This window comes from Protobothrops mucrosquamatus, unplaced genomic scaffold (genome assembly GCF_001527695.2).
Source record: "Protobothrops mucrosquamatus isolate PMUCROS unplaced genomic scaffold, P.Mucros_1.0 scaffold577, whole genome shotgun sequence".
Classification (NCBI taxonomy): Eukaryota; Metazoa; Chordata; class Lepidosauria; order Squamata; family Viperidae; genus Protobothrops; species Protobothrops mucrosquamatus.
Window position 1 is genome coordinate 160,641 of NW_015386878.1, and position 18,402 is coordinate 179,042.

Here is an 18,402-nt window from a genome sequence, read left to right on the forward strand (position 1 = left end):
AGTTTTCACAAATAATAAAATAAAAATATTTTACAAAACCAGAACACAATAATGCTTTCCAGGATGATATCTAATTTGGTACTGATAGAAGGAAATTTATGAAAACAACTTATCAGCAAACTTCTTGTCCCATCCAAATTTTGCAAAAATATTGCATGAATTAGATGGCCAATCTTACTGTATAGCCAATGTTATGGCATGAGGATTAATGAGAACTACCCCAAAATTTTGTCCCATCTTTCTTTTCACCCAACACTTCATCAATACGATTATAATCCATTTTTTTCATATGGGTTACTCAAATCCCAGTGTAGTAGTTTGGCTAAGGTCCTGGTAACTCCCATAATATTTGATGCCATGCTTAGAATTTACACCTATGTATCTTAATGCTCCTTGAAAGTAACAGTAACATCATATATATGTGATGCAATATATTTATCTATGTACATGGTGGGGGAGGAACCATCATTTATCAATCTGTGATCCTCAATCTAAGAATTTCTTTTTGAGTATAAATAAATGAAAGAATATAATATTTGCAGCCAAAAATGTTAAATGCTTAAAATCAAATGAATTTGTTCGAAGAAGAAAAGCTAAAGGAAATGTTTAAAGTGTATAATACCATATATCCTAACATATACTGTATTTGAAAATAATTATTAGCAATTCATGGATTCTTCCATGTCTTGAACTATAAAGCAAACTGATCGAGCAAACTGAATATGCTGGCAGCCTAATACTAATATGATGGAAATGTGGACAGAAAGATTATTTGCACCTGCTATTTTCTGATTTTTTTAAATAAATTTCCTTTCCATTGAAAATAAATGGAACTAAATTATTTAGATCTGGACTGTTTGTTTTTCCCCAGTCTTTGAAGCACAGATGAAAATGTGGAGTGCTTATGATCTAAAACATCAACAGCTCCTCCCCTCAATTACAACATGCCATATCTCCTGTCAGGTTTTATAAAACAAGAGGGGGGATAGAGGGGGGAGGAAGGATTCAGTAATTTTACTTTCAGAATGAATTACATTTTTTATTACAAATGCATACCTGAATGGCCCCTCAGTTCTGAATGGACTAGTAACCTGTAGATTATATTTTTTCAACTCATAACATGAGGATTTGCATTTTAATATGCCCTTTAGATAAATAGAAACTTGTATTAGCTTGGGAATTCATATCATAGCTTATGAAATAAAAACACAGTTGTGAAATTGCTATTTTGTAAACAAACAAAAAAAACCTCTTTCAGCTTTTAGGCATGACCAGTACAAATGGACCAGGTTTTCAGAAAATCTTCTGAATGAAAAGTGTAGAACAGGTTCTGCTGATTTAGATGGAGGCATAAATGTCTATGAAATTTTAAGGTATGGGACTTAACTTACTTTGCAATTGAAGAAGGCAACCAAGTGCCTGCCAGACATTGTATAACAGGGGTGTCAAACTGCCAGCCCACGGGCCGGTTGCATCATGCGGAGGCCGCGCCCACCCCTGCTCCAGCAATGGGAAAAAATTTGCGATACATCGCAACTCGTCACATGACACAGTGAGTTTGACGCCCGTGTTGTATAGAGTTCCTTCATTGCTATGTGGGAATGTTAAAAAGGTGTGGAACTCCAAAAGTTCCAGAAAATATCAGGTTGTCTAATAATCCTAGGCATTTTGATAGAAAAGAATAAATAGAAAGCCAACTAGGTGACCTTAGGCCAGTCACTCTCTCTCAACCCAATCTACTTCACAGAATTGTTTTGCTGAAAATAGGAAGAGGAAGAAAGATTATGTTTGTTTGCTGCTTTGAGTTTTTAAAAAAAGTGTAACAAAATCCTAGAGTGATTTACAAAGAATCTAAATTTCATTTTTCTGATTTTTATATTTTACTGTACAATGATAATTTGAAATACATTTCCAATAACATGTTCTTAAATGTGTCCAAACATAGTTTGAAGAAAACTTTGAATTCAGAAAGAAGGGGCCTATGAAGAAATGAGAGAAGCAGGAAAATAGAACAAGGCTATTGTATCCTTTTTGCTGGTTACAGGAATGAACCATATTATTCAGCAAGAAGGGAGGAAGAGGGAGTTAATAATTCAAGTGAATATGTTACTGATCAAATAGTCTTCTTTGCCAAGTATCTTCTTCCTCTTTCCAGGTATCCATCTATAAATAAAATGTTATTTTTTATATGCATGAATGAGTTTCTTCTTTCTATGTTTAAACTGTAAGTGCTCTTAATTTTATTGAGTATTACAGATGGATTAATTATAATAAACTACATATTTTCTAGATTTCCTCAAAATATATACTTACACTAGGTTTGACAGAGTTAATTTTTGTCTTCAAAGAAAAAGCCATTGTAAAGCCTCCTACTCCAGTTAAAGCTTTTGAAACAAGCAAAAGTACAGCTTCAGCAGGATACAGGAAACGGCTAGTAAATTCCACATTAACTTTTACTTGACTCCTGAATGGGAGAATAATAAGATATCTTCTAATGCAATTATGGCAGGCAAAGTGCAACACCTTTATACACCTGATACTGAACATCTTTTGCTAAAACAAACTGAAAGGAAAAGTCTTAACTTCTTGTGAATTAATGGACATATCCATGAAGTTGTCTAAGCAACAATATAGAAGGGGTTTCCCATGGCTACATTTTGGGACATTTTTTTTACTTCCAGATTTAACCTATAGCTCTGATATTCCCTGGAAGTCTAACACCTAAAAAGGTCCAAATGGACTTAGCCCAGACTGCATTAGTCAAGTCTTGCCAGCTATCAAGTCTACAAAATCATTAAAAACTATGGACATTTGAAAACTGGTATTTCACAATGAAATTTTCAGAAAATTAGTAATTCTCTAGTGGATAAATTAGGATTTTTAAACTCTTGTACATTGTCTTTCACTATAATAATAATAATAATAATAATAATAATAATAATAATAATAATAATAATAATAATAATAATAATAATAATAATAATAATAATAATAATAATAATAATAATAATAAATAAAAAAATAAAAAAAAAGTTGGAAGGGACCTATCAAGCAAGCACTCTGGAAAGAACTACCAATTGCTGTTTCTGTCTAGACCCACAAACCTGCAAATGCCATTTTATGTTATGCCAGCTGTAATGGCAACAATTATGCACCAGTCACAGAGCAAAGTTAATTAGCCATCTGTTATATGGTACACATATATACAATCATCATACTTAAGGTTTCTATAATCCAGTCTAAATTTTTTAAAGCCTTATTGTGAGACCCCAACTGTACTTCCAACATTTTTTTATTTCTGGAAAAATCTTTACAATTTAAGAACTCTGATGCCTCAAATGGCTTAAATTAGTATTTACTGATAGTTCCCTGTCTTCACTGATCTTACAGAATAATTATTTATCTATATTTAAGAAAGGCATAGATATGGATATAAAATTCTATAGTCTATGTAACCTTACTATGTAACCATACTCAAGCCTCATTGGCTCGGATGCAATATCAGGAATGATATTCAGAGAAATCTGAGCACAAATATCTTTTGCAATTGTCTATTTAGCCATTAGTTTATGTCCATCTCATTAAAAAAAAGCTTTCACATTTACCAAGTACAATGCTTTGCTCTCCATTTACTGGAAAAAATATTGAGTAACACTTCTGGACCCAAGGACCTCAAACCATTTCACACGTTTTTCTATAATGCTCTTTTTTTATTTGGCCTAATCTGCTAAATCAGAAGGAACGTTCTCCTCCTTTTAGTTCACATAACTTCTCTAATGTCCCGAAGAGTAGCCAGTTTTGCTCACTTAGTATTGTACTTGCATTGTTGGCTGTTGTATTCAGATATACATCCATTCATACTAAACTGAGATATTTTTTGTGTTTCTATGGATATTTCAACCTAGACTTTCAGATAGGGTCTACATAATGAAAATGAGAAAATTATTTCTTTTTCCAACCAGTGGTTTATAGTATTGTCTAAATGTTTGGTCATTTTTTCAAATGATAATTAAAAGTGCAATAATTACAAACATTAAAGAATGTTGTTTTGAAAAAAATATTTTAAGTATAATTCAGTAAATATGTAATATGAGGGTTCAGCCCATTTAGTGAAAGGTTGGAGTGAGTTCTCAAAGTACCTCTCCTAGAGTTCCTCTGGGTTTTCAATAGTATAAGTCCATCTTATTTCTTTGGTCTATACTTGGTAAAATAACAAATATGTATCGTACAGACATTTTCCAGGCCCCACCCTAACACATGAGATGCAACTTTATCTTACTATCAAACAGAAAAACAGAAATGCAATACATTCCATGGCATCACCCTAGTCACCATATGTGACTAGGGAAGCATCTCATTCCCTCTCTGGTAGATAGACCAATCTCAGAAATGATAATAAAATTACTTTTTTTAAAAAAAGAAAAAGAAAAAAAGCCTTATTTTCCTACTTGAAGTAGTCAAGCTACTTTACAATGGCAAAGGAAATAAAAATACATGGCTACTAAAAACAAGGAAAACAATTTGAAAGGCAATTCCCCCCCCCCCAAAAAAAGCAACGAAAATGTAAATTTCAGGATAGATAACAAGATTGTATTGATCTAGCCCTAATTTCAAGAATTCTGCCATAAACGAATTCCAAGTCACATAAAACCAACATGTTTTAAGTAATACTCATAAATCAAAGTAAATCAAAAGTTTAATTACAATCATAAACCAAACAGAACTTTACTTACTTTGGGGAAATTGTGACAGTATTTCCCTTAGGTAATGAAAAGGTAGAGGATTCTTTTCCTAAAATTGTAGCATTGTATACCAATGGCCTTATGCTGGGGTTTTTCAACTGTATCTGTTGCAAAAATACAATATTTCATTTATTAAATCTTTTTACTCTATTTTTCAGAGCAACCCCCAAAGGCTTACATAAAACTGTGCAGAAAAAGTATGACAAGTGATATTACTTTTTTCCATTTCAGTAAATGCAACAAGATGTTGGGGGAAGCAGCAAGCTATATATTATATGCTTTTTTGTAGAGGCGTATCACTAAAAAAGACAGACTTATAATTCATATATTACAGATGAAAGAAAAGCTAAAAGATAGTGAGTTGTATTGAGACTTTAAATTACATCTTTTATTGGATGATAGCTCTAGTAACAAAACAGGGACATCCAAAATCACAGAACATTAAAAAAATTATGCTAAATAAAAATTGATGAAAAAAGAAATGAAAACAATCAAATAAATTGCTCCATTATCAAAAACACTTCAAATAGTAAAAGTGCTAAAGTATAGTAAAACATGAGACAACCTTTATCTTGAGTGTTAGAAGAATTTAATTACCAGTAATCACAAGTATTGTGGAAACTGAAGTGCAAAACATCTGGATAACAATGTGAAAACATTTTTCAGATCTGCAGATAATAACCTAATATTTGATATGGCATGACTGCCTATTAAGGTTAAAATTCGGAAACCAGCCCTCTAGCTATGAATCAGTAGGTGCAGGTTCTTTTTCCTTCATGTTATAGCCTATCTTCCAGTATCTACTAATAACACTAATTTATAAAGGTTCATTTCTTCCACTATTAGTAGCAGAAATCTCCAGGCCTACTTTCAATTCTATCAATAATTACTTCAAATCTTTATATACAAATACCTTTCTAAGAATAGTAGCATGAAGTTGGCCAGCAAACACAAGTGTTTTCTTAGGTAAATACTGAGGAAGCCGCTCATATAAATAGACACAAAGCATAAGCATCATGACTGGATTTGGATCACAAATGTCAGCAGCCTAATTTTACATTAAAAATAAGGCAGTGTAAATTGATGCTATAGATAAAATCTTTAAAAAAATGTTAAGAGATTATAATTTTAGTTATCTTCTTAACTAATAATATTCCATATATAAAGCCAGTACAAAACAGAAAGTAAAACATAGGAACTAAAACCAATTTTATTTCAAACATCAACATAAAGAAGTAGATAAAAGCAGATATCTGAGAAACAAACCCTTTGAGTATATTGTGTTACAAACAAGGGGAAATTTACAGAAATATTTAAGTACTAATTAAGTAAGTAATACAGAAAATATTAAATTTTCACAATTCTTTTCATACAAATATATTTATAGTGACTGGTTGTTTACATTTAGTATACCAATAAAACCTTAAAAATACACTTTTAAAGCAGCTTACTGAAATTCAGTTTTGTGTTTCTCTACATTACGCAGACCTAGCTGTCTGGCCATGGCTCTAATGCTGGGAAAGGAGGAAGGAAAGAGAAGATGATAATTATCAGCAAGGTGGATGTACTCAGTTACAGTGGCAATGTGTGCAGCATTGAAAGATTTGAAAGACCTGGTTATAGACAAATTGTCATGAAGAAAAATCTATCTACTGTATGTGGTTGCTAAGAATCAACAATGATTGATGGCATATAATCAAGATGAGGGAACAATCATAATGAGGATATATTCACTCCTTTATTACTGTGGTTTTACTTCAAAGTTTTTCACTAAAGCAGCAAGATTGACTGTTCAAAATAACTGATTAATATTCATAAATATACAGTATACAGAAATAATATTTAATACTCTGGAGTATTACATTTTGTACTTTACAAATGTTATTTTCTGCAAAATTCATTGTTTATAGTTTTATACCAACTCCCAGGTTTGTATTTATTGCTATCTTAGTATAACATTTATTTGATGAAATGAACAATAATCAATGAAAAGCTATTTCACGATAATGTGCTTTTAGGTTTCTCAGTAGTAATAACAGCATCAATTACTACCAGTATGATATTTAGCAATAATAAATACAGTATATTATACAGCTTCTTGAAATCAGTATGTTAAAGGCAAAAGACAAAAAGGTCATTATATTCTGAGGGGTGAAGGATGAGGTGTGATTTTCTTCCTATTTCTAATAAATTTTCCATCGGATTACTAAGTGTTATCCTTCTCTGTAAATTTCACTTCCTTCCACAAGTGAAGGAAGTGAAATTTACAGAGAAGGATAACACTTTCTCTTTACACATATGAAGTACAAAATATCTATTTATTCAGATTATCACATATTTCCTGTAAAGGAACTATCATTCAAGAAAGAAAACTAACAGAAGAAAAAGTTATATGTAAACAAAATAATAAAAACACAATTTTCAAACCAAAAATAAAACTTCAAGTAATATTTTATTACTTCTTTATGTACTGATTCACTTAATCATTTGCTTACTCTATTAATAGATTTCAAAAAGCTATGTATAACATGGTTTAATTAGTAATTGGATGGGAGTGCAGGAAAGGAAAGCTGGACTAGGAAATCAAACACATAAAAAGCCATTTAAAAATACCTTTAAAGTATTATACATTGTGAACTAAATAAATAAAACAATTCATGCAAAACTATCTCTTTTCTGTCATTTTCCTACTTTTAAAAAACAATATTCTTTTGCAGCAAATGTTTAACATAAGCAGCAAGAGCAAACTCTTTAAGAGAAAGGTATCCACAATCCAATTCTTGGTAAAACAAAATCCAAGACCAGGCTGAGCTGACAATTAGAATAACAGGATACGTGCTGAATTTAAATCTCTCCCAACTCCAAAGGTTAGGAGCTACTCTGTTCACTGTTTGGACAATAATCTGGAACTGGGCCAGTATTATTGGTACTGACTTAGTTTGGTTTAGGTTTGAATATGATGCATACAGCTCTAGCCTATTGTATTGCATACTCATTTAAAAAAAAGTTTTCATTTTAATGATGATTATCCAATATCTAACTGGCATTGACTCCAAGTGATCACATAAAATAAATTTTCTTCAGGACATCCTGTCCCCAACCTAATGCTTCAGATTTTTGTATGGTACACTCATTGATGCTGTAACTGAGGCTGTCCATCTTGCTGCTGCCATCCTCATTTTCTTTTTCCTTGCACATTTCCCAGAATTATAAACTTCTCCAGATAGCTACATCTTTGTTAATTGTATTCAAAATATGATAACTTAATTGTACTCAAAATATGATAGCAGAGCAAAATTGTGATTCACCCTAACCTCCTCTAACAATTGCCATTTTTTTGTTGGATTTACAACATGGATAGCAGTAGTGGTTACTTTTCTGAAAAGCAAATTTCCTATCCATACATATTAAAATCTGATGTGATAGTTAAGATGCTGGCCTAGAAACCAGAAATCTGTAAATTCTAGTTCTTCCTTAGTGATGGAAGCTGACTGAGAGATGTTGGATCTATTTCTTTCTCTTAGTCTAATTGACCCCATAGCGCTGTTGTTGTGGTAAGAATATGAGGAGGAAGTTCTATATACACTGACTTGATATGACAAATAAAGGCAAAATATAAGCCAAATAAATTCATGCATAATTAATTCAAAGCCTCCATATTTTGAAACATTACAAACCACCATAAAGTTAAAGTTCTTAATCCCTTTTTTATTCTTATAAAAAGTTAAACTAAGCTAACTAGATAGTTTTATACCAATTATAATGGGAATTATAATAATTAATTTAACTACCTATGTGCATACTTTAAAAATAGGAATATAAAATAGTATAACTGAAAGAATATAATTACTCCTAGAGTATTTGTAATATAGGACCACTTACCACTATATCTATGTCAAGATTTATTGCATGAAAAGCATTCACAAGTATCAAGGCATTGTGCAAATACTGTTCAGAACTTGTGGGATGAGTGTACATATTCACAAAGTGGGTTGAAATCTGCAACCAAAATGAAAATGAAAGTTTTTCTGAGTGAATTTATTGAATAGTTACAGGAGAAGAATAACAGAATAAGAATAATAGAATAACAGAGTTGGACGGGACCTTGGAGGCCTTCTAGTCCAAAACCCTGTTCAAGCAGGAAATCTATACCATTTCAGATAAATAGCTGTCCAATATCTTTTTAAAAACCTCTAGTGTTGGAGCACCCACAACTTCCAGAGGCAAGAAATTCCACTGATTAATTGTTCTGACTGTCAGAAAATTTCTCCTTAGTTCTAGGTTGGGTATCTCCTTGATTAGTTTCCATCCGCTGCTTCTTGTCCTGCCTTCAGGGACTTTGGAAAATAGATTGATCCCCGTCTTCTTTGCGGCAGCCTCTTAGATATCGGAACACTCCAATATCTAAGTGTTTTATTGGCAACCCTATTTGACCAATCCTGAATATTATAACATATCTGTTCCACTCCTATAAATCTCTCTCTCTCTCTCTCTCTCTCTCTCTCTCTCTCTCTCTCTCTCTCTCTCTCTCTCTCTCTCTCTCTCTCTCTCTCTCTCTCTCTCTCTCTCTCTCTCTCTCTCCCTCCCTCCCTCCCTCTCTTTCTTTTGAAAACAGCAACTCATTTTGATAACATCTTACCTGATTAGGGCACTTCTGTATCTGTATAGTAATAATCCACATTTGGTTACCTCTTAGCCTTTCATGAATCAACTGTTCCCCTCTTTCTTCTACTATTGCAAATACTTAAATTCTCTTTATACCAAGTTCGGTCAATGGTATACAAGTAGTCAATGATTTAAGATTATAATTAAACCCAGAATTATGGGTGTAAGTCATGCCACTTTTACATCACCACACAACCACAGCCAATTTTATCTTTTTTGTAGCAGTCATTAAATAAACACCATGTTCATTAAATAAACCTATTCTTTGCAATGGGGATTTTTTACTATAAACTGGAAGTATGAGGGCAATTCGGAAATAAACCTCTGTTTGGTTATCAATGACAGACACTCGCAGATTCAGAACTTTTATTATACACATTAGAAAACTACAACATTACATTACTTTTTGACATAATCGCCATTCAAATTGAGGCACTTGCCATAACGTCTTACAAGGTTTGAAATTCCTTAGTAGTAGTCATTTGGCACCAAATCTGGGCTATGGGGGGGCATGATCAAAAACATCCCAACAGAACTGCTTCAAAAGTTCTTGGGTGTGTCTAGCAGTGTGTGGGCGAGCATTATCGTGAACCAACACCACACCGGAAGTCAGCATGCCCCAACCTTGTTATGGATGGCTCGTCTGAGCTTTTGTAATGTTTCACAGTAGACTTCTGAATTGATGGTCAAACCATGCTCCATGAACTTCACTAGCAGTACTCCTTTGGCATCTTCACATTTGGCAGGATTTTCTATGGCACCACTTCCGATGTGGTGTTGGTTCACAATAATGCTCGCCCACCCACCACTAGACACACCCAAGAACTTTTGAAGCAGTTCCGTTGGGAAGTTTTTGATCACCCCCCATAGCCCAGATTTGGCGCTGAGTGACTACTACCAAGAAATTTCAAACCTTGTAAGACATTATGACAAGTGCCTCAATTTGAATGGCCATTATGTCAAAAAGTAATGTAATGTTGTAGTTTTCTAATGTGTATAATAAAAGTTCTGTATCTGTGAGTGTCTGTCATTGATAACCAAACGGAGGTTTATTTCCAAATTGCCCTCGTAAATCCAATTTTCAGCAAAAAATGTGAATCAGTAAATCATGGTTACATGATATCAAGATACTGCAAATGGCCAATGACCAGATCCCAAGCATCCAAAATGCAATCACGTGGCCATGAGAGGGTCCCAGAGAGCAGAACTTTGAGTTGTAAGCATCTTTTGCGGGATCCATTGTAGCTTCAAACGGTCACTAAGCAACTAATGGTAAGTCAAGGACTATCTTTACTTACTTTTGTCAGGCAGCAACTCTCCAACATTTCAGTACAAAGATCATTCCAAGAACTGTTCCCTGGTCGATTTATTCAGAAACTATATAAAAATATGTGCTTTACTAAGACTACTCTTAATTTTTTCTTTTCTAGTTTCTTCAAGACAAAATTATATTACAATAAATATTACCTATCTTTCTTTTGCTCTTTTTATCCCTTGCTTCCCTAACCAAATCTTCAATCATTCCTGTGATTTCAAGTGTACTCAGTGGTTCAACCAATGCCTCCCTTGAAACTACCTGAACTAAATTCAGAGCCACCATAGTAAAACAAGAACAGTTCCACTGTTTAGCCATCCTCTTGACAGGATATCTAAACTACTTGAGACTCAAAACAGAGAGAATGTAACTTTGCTGTAATGAAATAGTTGGGAATATGGCTGCTGACACTGAGACAGAATTACAAAACACTATAATATATGATGATTCAAGAAAAGCTACATTAGGCAAGAAAATATATAGAACAGCTATGAGGAAGCAGCAGCATTTGCAGCAAGCTGCAATGGTACCAAAACAGCAATAGATAAAAAGGGATCTCATGACATGAATGTTCCAATTGTGCCTTGACACCTGATACAATTACTTAAGTCGTGGCATTTGTATTGTCACACACATTAATCATTTGCTGTTCAGTGGACACCCAAGTGAGGAAGAGAGGCAGTCTTTTAGGTAAAGAAAACAGTTGAATTCAAACACAGGGAATAGCATATTCAACAGAAAAAATAATAATGCTGGCACACTTTCCTGTGATCAGTGTCTTCTATCAGGACTTAGTGTGCCTCCTCTACTGTGGTGTCTGCTCTCTGAAATGAAGTTCTCCCTGAGATCTGGGTGGTTCTCGCTCTCATGGCATTCCAGAGGTCCTTAAGAACCTGGCTATTCTACAGGCCTTGAGTCAAGGCATCTGGAACCCCTTGGGTGCAGGTTAAATATGCTCTCGTGTTCTCAGCCAGTTTCCCACTGTGTTCTTCTCTTCCCTTTTCCGGTTTGCTTCTTGTTCTGTATTATCTTGTTTTATTTATCTAGGTTTTTTTAAAAACAAATTCTATTCACTGTGCTATTAGCTGTCCATATTTGTTTTAGAGTGAGGTGGCATCAAATTGAATAAAATGAATAACCCTAAAGATAAAGGAAAAGATTCAATACTGGAGTGAGAAACTCAGATAAAAGAGAAGGTTTGGCAATGAGTTTGAACATAGTTTAAAAAATAACATACTTAGAAGAGGAGACATAAAATGTACACGCTAAAATATAACCATATTAAATGAATAGCTTATACAGTTATAAAATAATTAAATTTGTATTTTTTTTGTTTGGTTCAAACTTCATGAAAGTACCACATTAGCTCTTTCCATTAATATGCTAAAATGTATTATAAACAAACATTAAATAACATTTCTATCAAAAAGTTTTTTAAATCTTTCTTACCAAATAGGGACAATAGCTTGCCAATTGTGCAGCAAGGACAAGGCCATCATGAAGATCTCTATCAAAGTTAACTATCCATCTTGTTGGAGGTATGTCCCCTATTTGAAATGAGATTTTAGAATTTCACAATGCAAATTTTGTGGACTTATAAAAATGCTGTTTTTGTTCTTTATAGGAAAGACATTGCAATGTATCTGTTAAACCTAACTCTTCTTACAACTATTATAAATTATCACTCCCTCGCTGAATTATATTAGGTTCCAACTTCTCCATAAATCTGTTAGACAAGGATCATACTGTTGCAAGCTGAGGCAGAAAAAAAATCTTATATATACAGTAGGTACACTAAGAGAAACAGGGAGTGATTTTTTTTCTTGCTGCTTCATTTTCTAATTTGTCTTTAGGATTACAGTGCCAAGACACTGTGGCACCCAGAATGTGCTCTTTCTTCTTAGGAATTGGTCCCGACTCCCAATGTAGAACATCTGCCCAAAATCTTATTAGCTGCTTGAGAATGGAGCAGAAGAGGTACACCATCCTGGGGCATCAGGTCATTTCCAAAAGAGTATGAGCAATACATTGCTTTGTTTTCTTATAGTTAGTTCTTTTGGCCATAGAACAGCATAAACTAGCGTAAAACTAAAATTTTACAATCTCTATAGATTATGAGGAATGTATATAAAGGATTAAAATTAATAGCACAGAAACAAGAAAAATTAAAGTCTACAAATAATGTAAAGATCAATTATATTAATACTAAAATATATTTAGTATGTTTTAATATAGATATATGATGAGTTGAAAATTGCTATAAAACAATTAAATTGTATATAATAAATCTAAAATATGAAAAAAATAAAATGTTTTATGAAAATAAAAATAAAACAACAATAGAGTATAGGTCATAATGAGTCCAACAGGTTGGTCATGTTAAGGGTCCTGTCAGCCAAGGAATGTCAACTGGCAGAGACTAGGAGACATGCTTTCTCCACCATAATTCTGCCTTCTAGAACATTCTCCCTTAAAGATTAGGATGATTCCAACCTTATTAGCCTTATTGGCCTTTCATAAGCCCTGGTTATGTGTGTGGATATGGGATCTTGAGTGTGCAAAAGATTCTATTTCCTGGCTATATAGATATCTATCTTGAAATTTTTTCTCAGCTGCCATATGTCTAAGGATGCTCTTAGTCATCCCAGTTATGGCTATCCCAAAGATGCGTTAAAAACAACTGGACTTTCTTGATTTTTCTTGAAGATATTTCACTTTTCATCTAACAAGCTTCTTCAGTTCTAACTGGTGGTGAATGAAAGATTAATACTCTTTACAGCAGCGAGTCATTAGCACTCTCACAGGTGTTAAAACCAACTGGAGTTAAACTGTGTCCTTAGAGCAGATAAGTCGAGGATTAAACCGGTCGTAAGTCGAGAACTACCCAACCGGTCGTAAGTCGAGGACTTTCCCTGCCCGGGAGCGCCGCACATGCGTGGTTCCGCCCCCCCTGCGCCGGCCGAGGCGTAGCTGGCAAGCGGCAGAGACGGAGCAGGCCGACCACCAGCTGGCCCAGCCCAAGGGAGGTAAGGCACCCGATGGAAAAGGGGAAAAAAATGGACAAAAAAAATGGCGGACAGCCTTGCTTGGCGACCCCCATGAAATGGTTGATCGACCCCAAATGGGGTCCCGACCCACAGGTTGAGAACCACTGTTCTAAAAGGAGGTATGCAGGATATATCTGTCTGTCTGTCTATGTATGTGTTGTAGATAACACTTGGAAACCATGGAAATTAATCATATGTTCATATCATTAAATATATATTACTTCTAAAAAAATTTATTTTATGATATTATGATACATATCTATGTTTGAATATTAGTATACAATACCTGATAAATTTGTTTAATGCATTTGAATTATGTAGATTTAGTTCTCTAACAAATGAAAGTGCATTCTATTATGTAAACGAAACAACATTTTTCATTCATTGATGAATAGCTAGGTTGACTAGCTTTACCTCTGCTTCAGTGTGTGTTTTTTCAAATTTCAACAATTACTTGTTCTTTTTATGAATATATAACTAGGAAATCTATTAATTAGAATTCCCCATATTTCTTGACTGACAATTACATTATGTGCTTCAATAATTAATACTTAGAATATTTATCAACTAACAGTGCATAAGCAGAGGACTCATGGGTAAATATTATAATGAATTACAATGTAACCCAATTTATAAGCATACTGTAACTTTGGATATTTTTAATATTTAAAGTAATTAAAGTACTTCAGTTCTAAAAGCCTGAAGCATTGCCAAAATAAGATTAAAAAGAAAGCATGAGGATGATTCAATATCTTTGAATTGTATGAAGTCAGAGTTTCCTCATTTTCTTTAAAGTCACTGGACAGTCACTGGCAATTTGAATTTATTCACAAGTTAATACATGTAATTTAAGGTACAAGAGCTGAACCTTATGTGAAGTCTAATCCTTTAAGTCATGGGTGTCAAACTTGCCACGTCACGTGATGTGTCATGACATATCGTGACTTTTTGCATTGCCGGAGCTGGGTGGGCGCGGTCTCTGCATGATGCAACCGGCCCGCAGGCCAGCAGTTTGACACCCCTGCTTTAAGTTAAGAAAAAGACGCATGATTTCTTTAATTCCTTTCTTGCTGTTTTGTACATCTAGATCAGGGGTGTCAAACTTGCAACGTCACGTGACGTGTTGCGACATATCGTGACTTTTTTCCATTGCTGGCAATGGGGTGGGTGCGGTTTCGCTATGATGCATCCGGCTTGTGGGTTGGCAGTTTGACATCCCTGATCTAGATGTTAGCTCTAAAAGTACTTCACCTATTCACTCTTCATCTATATATATTAAAATACCTTAGTCAACTATAAAAATATATACTAAAAATACAAAATAGCATGGTTATTAAAAACAATTCAATCCTATTTAAAGTAGTAATCATAAAGTCAATGTGTAGCATCAACAACTATCTGCTTTGCAATTTGTTATTGTTGTTTCTGTTATTCTTTTACAAAAATTGTATTTATAGTATTTTTGGACTGATTAATACCTGTAACTACTATATTAGGATGAAGAATAACCTTTAAAAAATTACGTGTGCTTTAATGAGTATCAGGAATTTATGCTTGTGCAAGCCCAGAAGATTTCTTTCAAAATGTTTTTCAAGATATACATACGGTCATGCCCTATGTATATGTATACTATATGTTTGTATCATGAGCCATGTAATATATATTTAAATAAGCAAAAATGTATTTCAAATAATTCAACTAAAAGAATATTTTGCAGGTTATTTTAAATATTAATGCTCATCAAACTGAAATTCTGCATTGCATCTGCAATCAATACCCCCTTAATTGTTTTATCATTATAGTTACCATACTTTCAGTGATGCAATAAACTAGTTGGCTACTCTGTGCTATAATAAGAGTGCCTCTCTTGTAATCCCTGATCACAAGCTTTCATAGTCATTTCATCCTGGTCTGTTAGACTGCCTGCCCCCTTTGAAAGGAACCTATCACCTTAAAAAATGGTGGACTTTTTTTCTTCATCCAGGATACTATTGACAAGAGTTCTGGTAGTTTCTTCTTGGAACTCATCTGATAAGAAGAATGATAAAATATGATCTTATCTTTCTGCACTCCCAACAACAATCTACCAATGAATGGAAGTTATTAAGACAAGGGAGAGTCAAGGGACAACAGCTGTAAAAAAAAGTGTGTAAAGAAGAAATTATATTTCTGAACTTAGTAATGCAATATATTTGAGAAACTTATAATAATGTACACTAACTCTAAAATTGTAAAACTGCACTAGGAAATTACTGTATAGCACTAGTATAAGATGAACTTCTTTCCTGTACAGCAGGGAGGGGGGGAAATCTATAAAAACACTTAATGAATTCAGTGATTTTCCCCACCTTTCTTGCAATTTTTCCACACAATTTTTCGTGTCTTCTCAAAATGTCTGTTCATCCAAATAAGAAGAATTCTTTCAGATGAAGAATATATATTACTTGACAAAGGATCAATGCTTATTTTTGGAAGGTGTTCTGTGTCTTCTATATTGGTCTGGCCAGTGTCCTCAAGAACAGAAACTCGCTGGAGAATCAGAATCTGAAATAGCAAGTTATAATGTTTCTTGCCAATAACCAGTTGTACATTTATGTAAAATCCTATTAAATGAACTTTAATATTGTGGTCTTTCTACTTATGCAACAGTTAAATTTTATAACTAGTAATGCTACTATAAAAATATTCACATTTCATATTTATCTTTGCTGAATGCCACACATGGGCTTATGAGTCCCTATCAGTGTTAGAAACAAACCCAAGTAAATGAAAGCTTATGTTTTTGAAAAATAAAATTGATTCTTTGCTACAATAGTGATCTACAATGTACAAACTATGTCCACTGGAGCTATAATTCTTTCCACTCTTATCCAGGGCCCAAAATGCCAGTAATTTCCGTGGTTGCATAGTAGTACTATTGTAGGATGGACCCCGTTTGTGGCACATACCATTCCTTCCCCCTCACCCCAGTTATAGCAAATCAACCTATATCACTATCTTTAAATGTTTCGGTTTTGGATTAAAGATTAGGGGCTACCAAATCTGAGCTGTGGAAATCTAGATAACCACTAGATGGCAACACTTTTTTTCTGTATCTTTCTGCTGCTATCTAGTGGATATATAAATCAATACATGAAGTATAGGTAGTTGTCGACTTACGAATGTAATAGAGCCTACCAATTACATTTGTAACCCGAGGAATTTGTTAATCGGATCACATTAAATGTACATGATCCCTCCCTGATTTACCCAATGCATTTGCTAATCAACACTCAGGTCATTAATTGCACATGAGGTAGCTAAGGGTGGGGAAGACCCTGGGGGACCTAGTGCCTCCGATCACCCAAGGCCTCCCTCAGCCCACTGAGATATTTCATGCTTCCCCCCCCCTCCATCCTGCCCCACCTCACTTACCTTTTGAAGATCTCGATGATCAAGCAAACTATGACGTCTCCAGCCTCTATGCCACGGTTTCTTGGCCTACATCCCTACAGGCTCTGATCGTCTTTGCAAAAAGCTTTTTGCACAAAAACAGAGGCCAGGAGGGGCATGCTGGGAGAGGCATGTGTGCTGCTCCCGGCCTCCATTCTTTGTGCCAAAAGCTTTTTGCAAAGACCACCAGAGCCTGCAGGGATGCAATCTGTCACCCCTGCAGGCTTCAGCAAGGAAATGGCAAATGGATGGAAGGCCAGAAACATCAAAGCCTTTTAGCACAGATCTTGTTCAGGCCTCCCTTTGCAAAGAACGGAGGCCTGAAGTAGCGCAAGATCACGTGAGATCAGTAGTGAATTCTCTGCGAATGCACGGAAGGCCTGAAGCACCAAAGCAGGCAAAGAAACTGCAGCAGGAAGGCTGGGAAGGAGACAGCTCGCTAGATCTTTGCAAGTGGCCCATTGCCTTTGGAGATCCGATGGGGGGAAATAGGCAGGGTGACTGTTGCAGTGCCGCTGTGGTCGTTCTTAAGGGGGAACGACTGCCACGGTGCTGCAACATTCGTAACCTTGGGACTGTATCATAAGTACTTGCAGGGATGATGTCGTAACTTCAAACAGTTGCTAAATGAACTGTTGTAACTCAAGGATTACCTGTACAGAAATGCCTGTAATTAACTAAATATTTCTAAGATCAGTTAGAACAGTAATATATTATCATGAGTGAGATCTATATCAGAATATTGCAATACATTATCCATCTCAGCACTCCTGACTCAGTATTCCAGCCATCTTGAAGAAGAGTATTCAATTATTATTTCTTGTTTAGCTGCATAATAATAATAATAATAATAATAATAATAATAATAATAATGATGATGATGATGATGATGATGATGATGATGATGATGATGATGATGATGATGATGATGATGATGATAAAGTTGGAAGGGACCTTGGAGGTCATCTAGTCAAACCCCCTGCTCAGGCAGGAAACCCTATACCATTTCGGACAAATGTCTGTCCAGTTTCTTCTTAAAAACTTCCAGTGTTGGCGCATTCACCGCTTCTGGAGGCAGGTTGTTCCACTGGTTAATTGTTCTAACTGTCAGGAAGTTTCTCCTTAGTTCTAGGTTGCTTCTCTCTTTGGTTAGTTTCCATCCGTTGCTTCTTGTCCTGCCTTCAGGCGCCTTGGAGAATAG

General features: G+C 34.6%; 1 protein-coding gene across 1 annotated transcript in view; it reads right to left on the reverse strand.

The window, feature by feature from the left end:
* CFAP47 (cilia and flagella associated protein 47) overlaps positions 1-18,402 on the reverse strand; it is a 174,451-nt gene that overhangs the window by 80,230 nt on the left and 75,819 nt on the right. The window contains exons 35-41 of the mRNA XM_015817345.1: positions 16,118-16,313; positions 12,172-12,269; positions 8,625-8,741; positions 5,650-5,790; positions 4,734-4,840; positions 2,314-2,464; positions 1,057-1,145 (exon numbers count right to left, since the gene is read on the reverse strand). Coding sequence (XP_015672831.1) covers positions 1,057-1,145; positions 2,314-2,464; positions 4,734-4,840; positions 5,650-5,790; positions 8,625-8,741; positions 12,172-12,269; positions 16,118-16,313 — 899 coding nt within the window. The remainder of the gene's footprint in view (positions 1-1,056; positions 1,146-2,313; positions 2,465-4,733; positions 4,841-5,649; positions 5,791-8,624; positions 8,742-12,171; positions 12,270-16,117; positions 16,314-18,402) is intronic.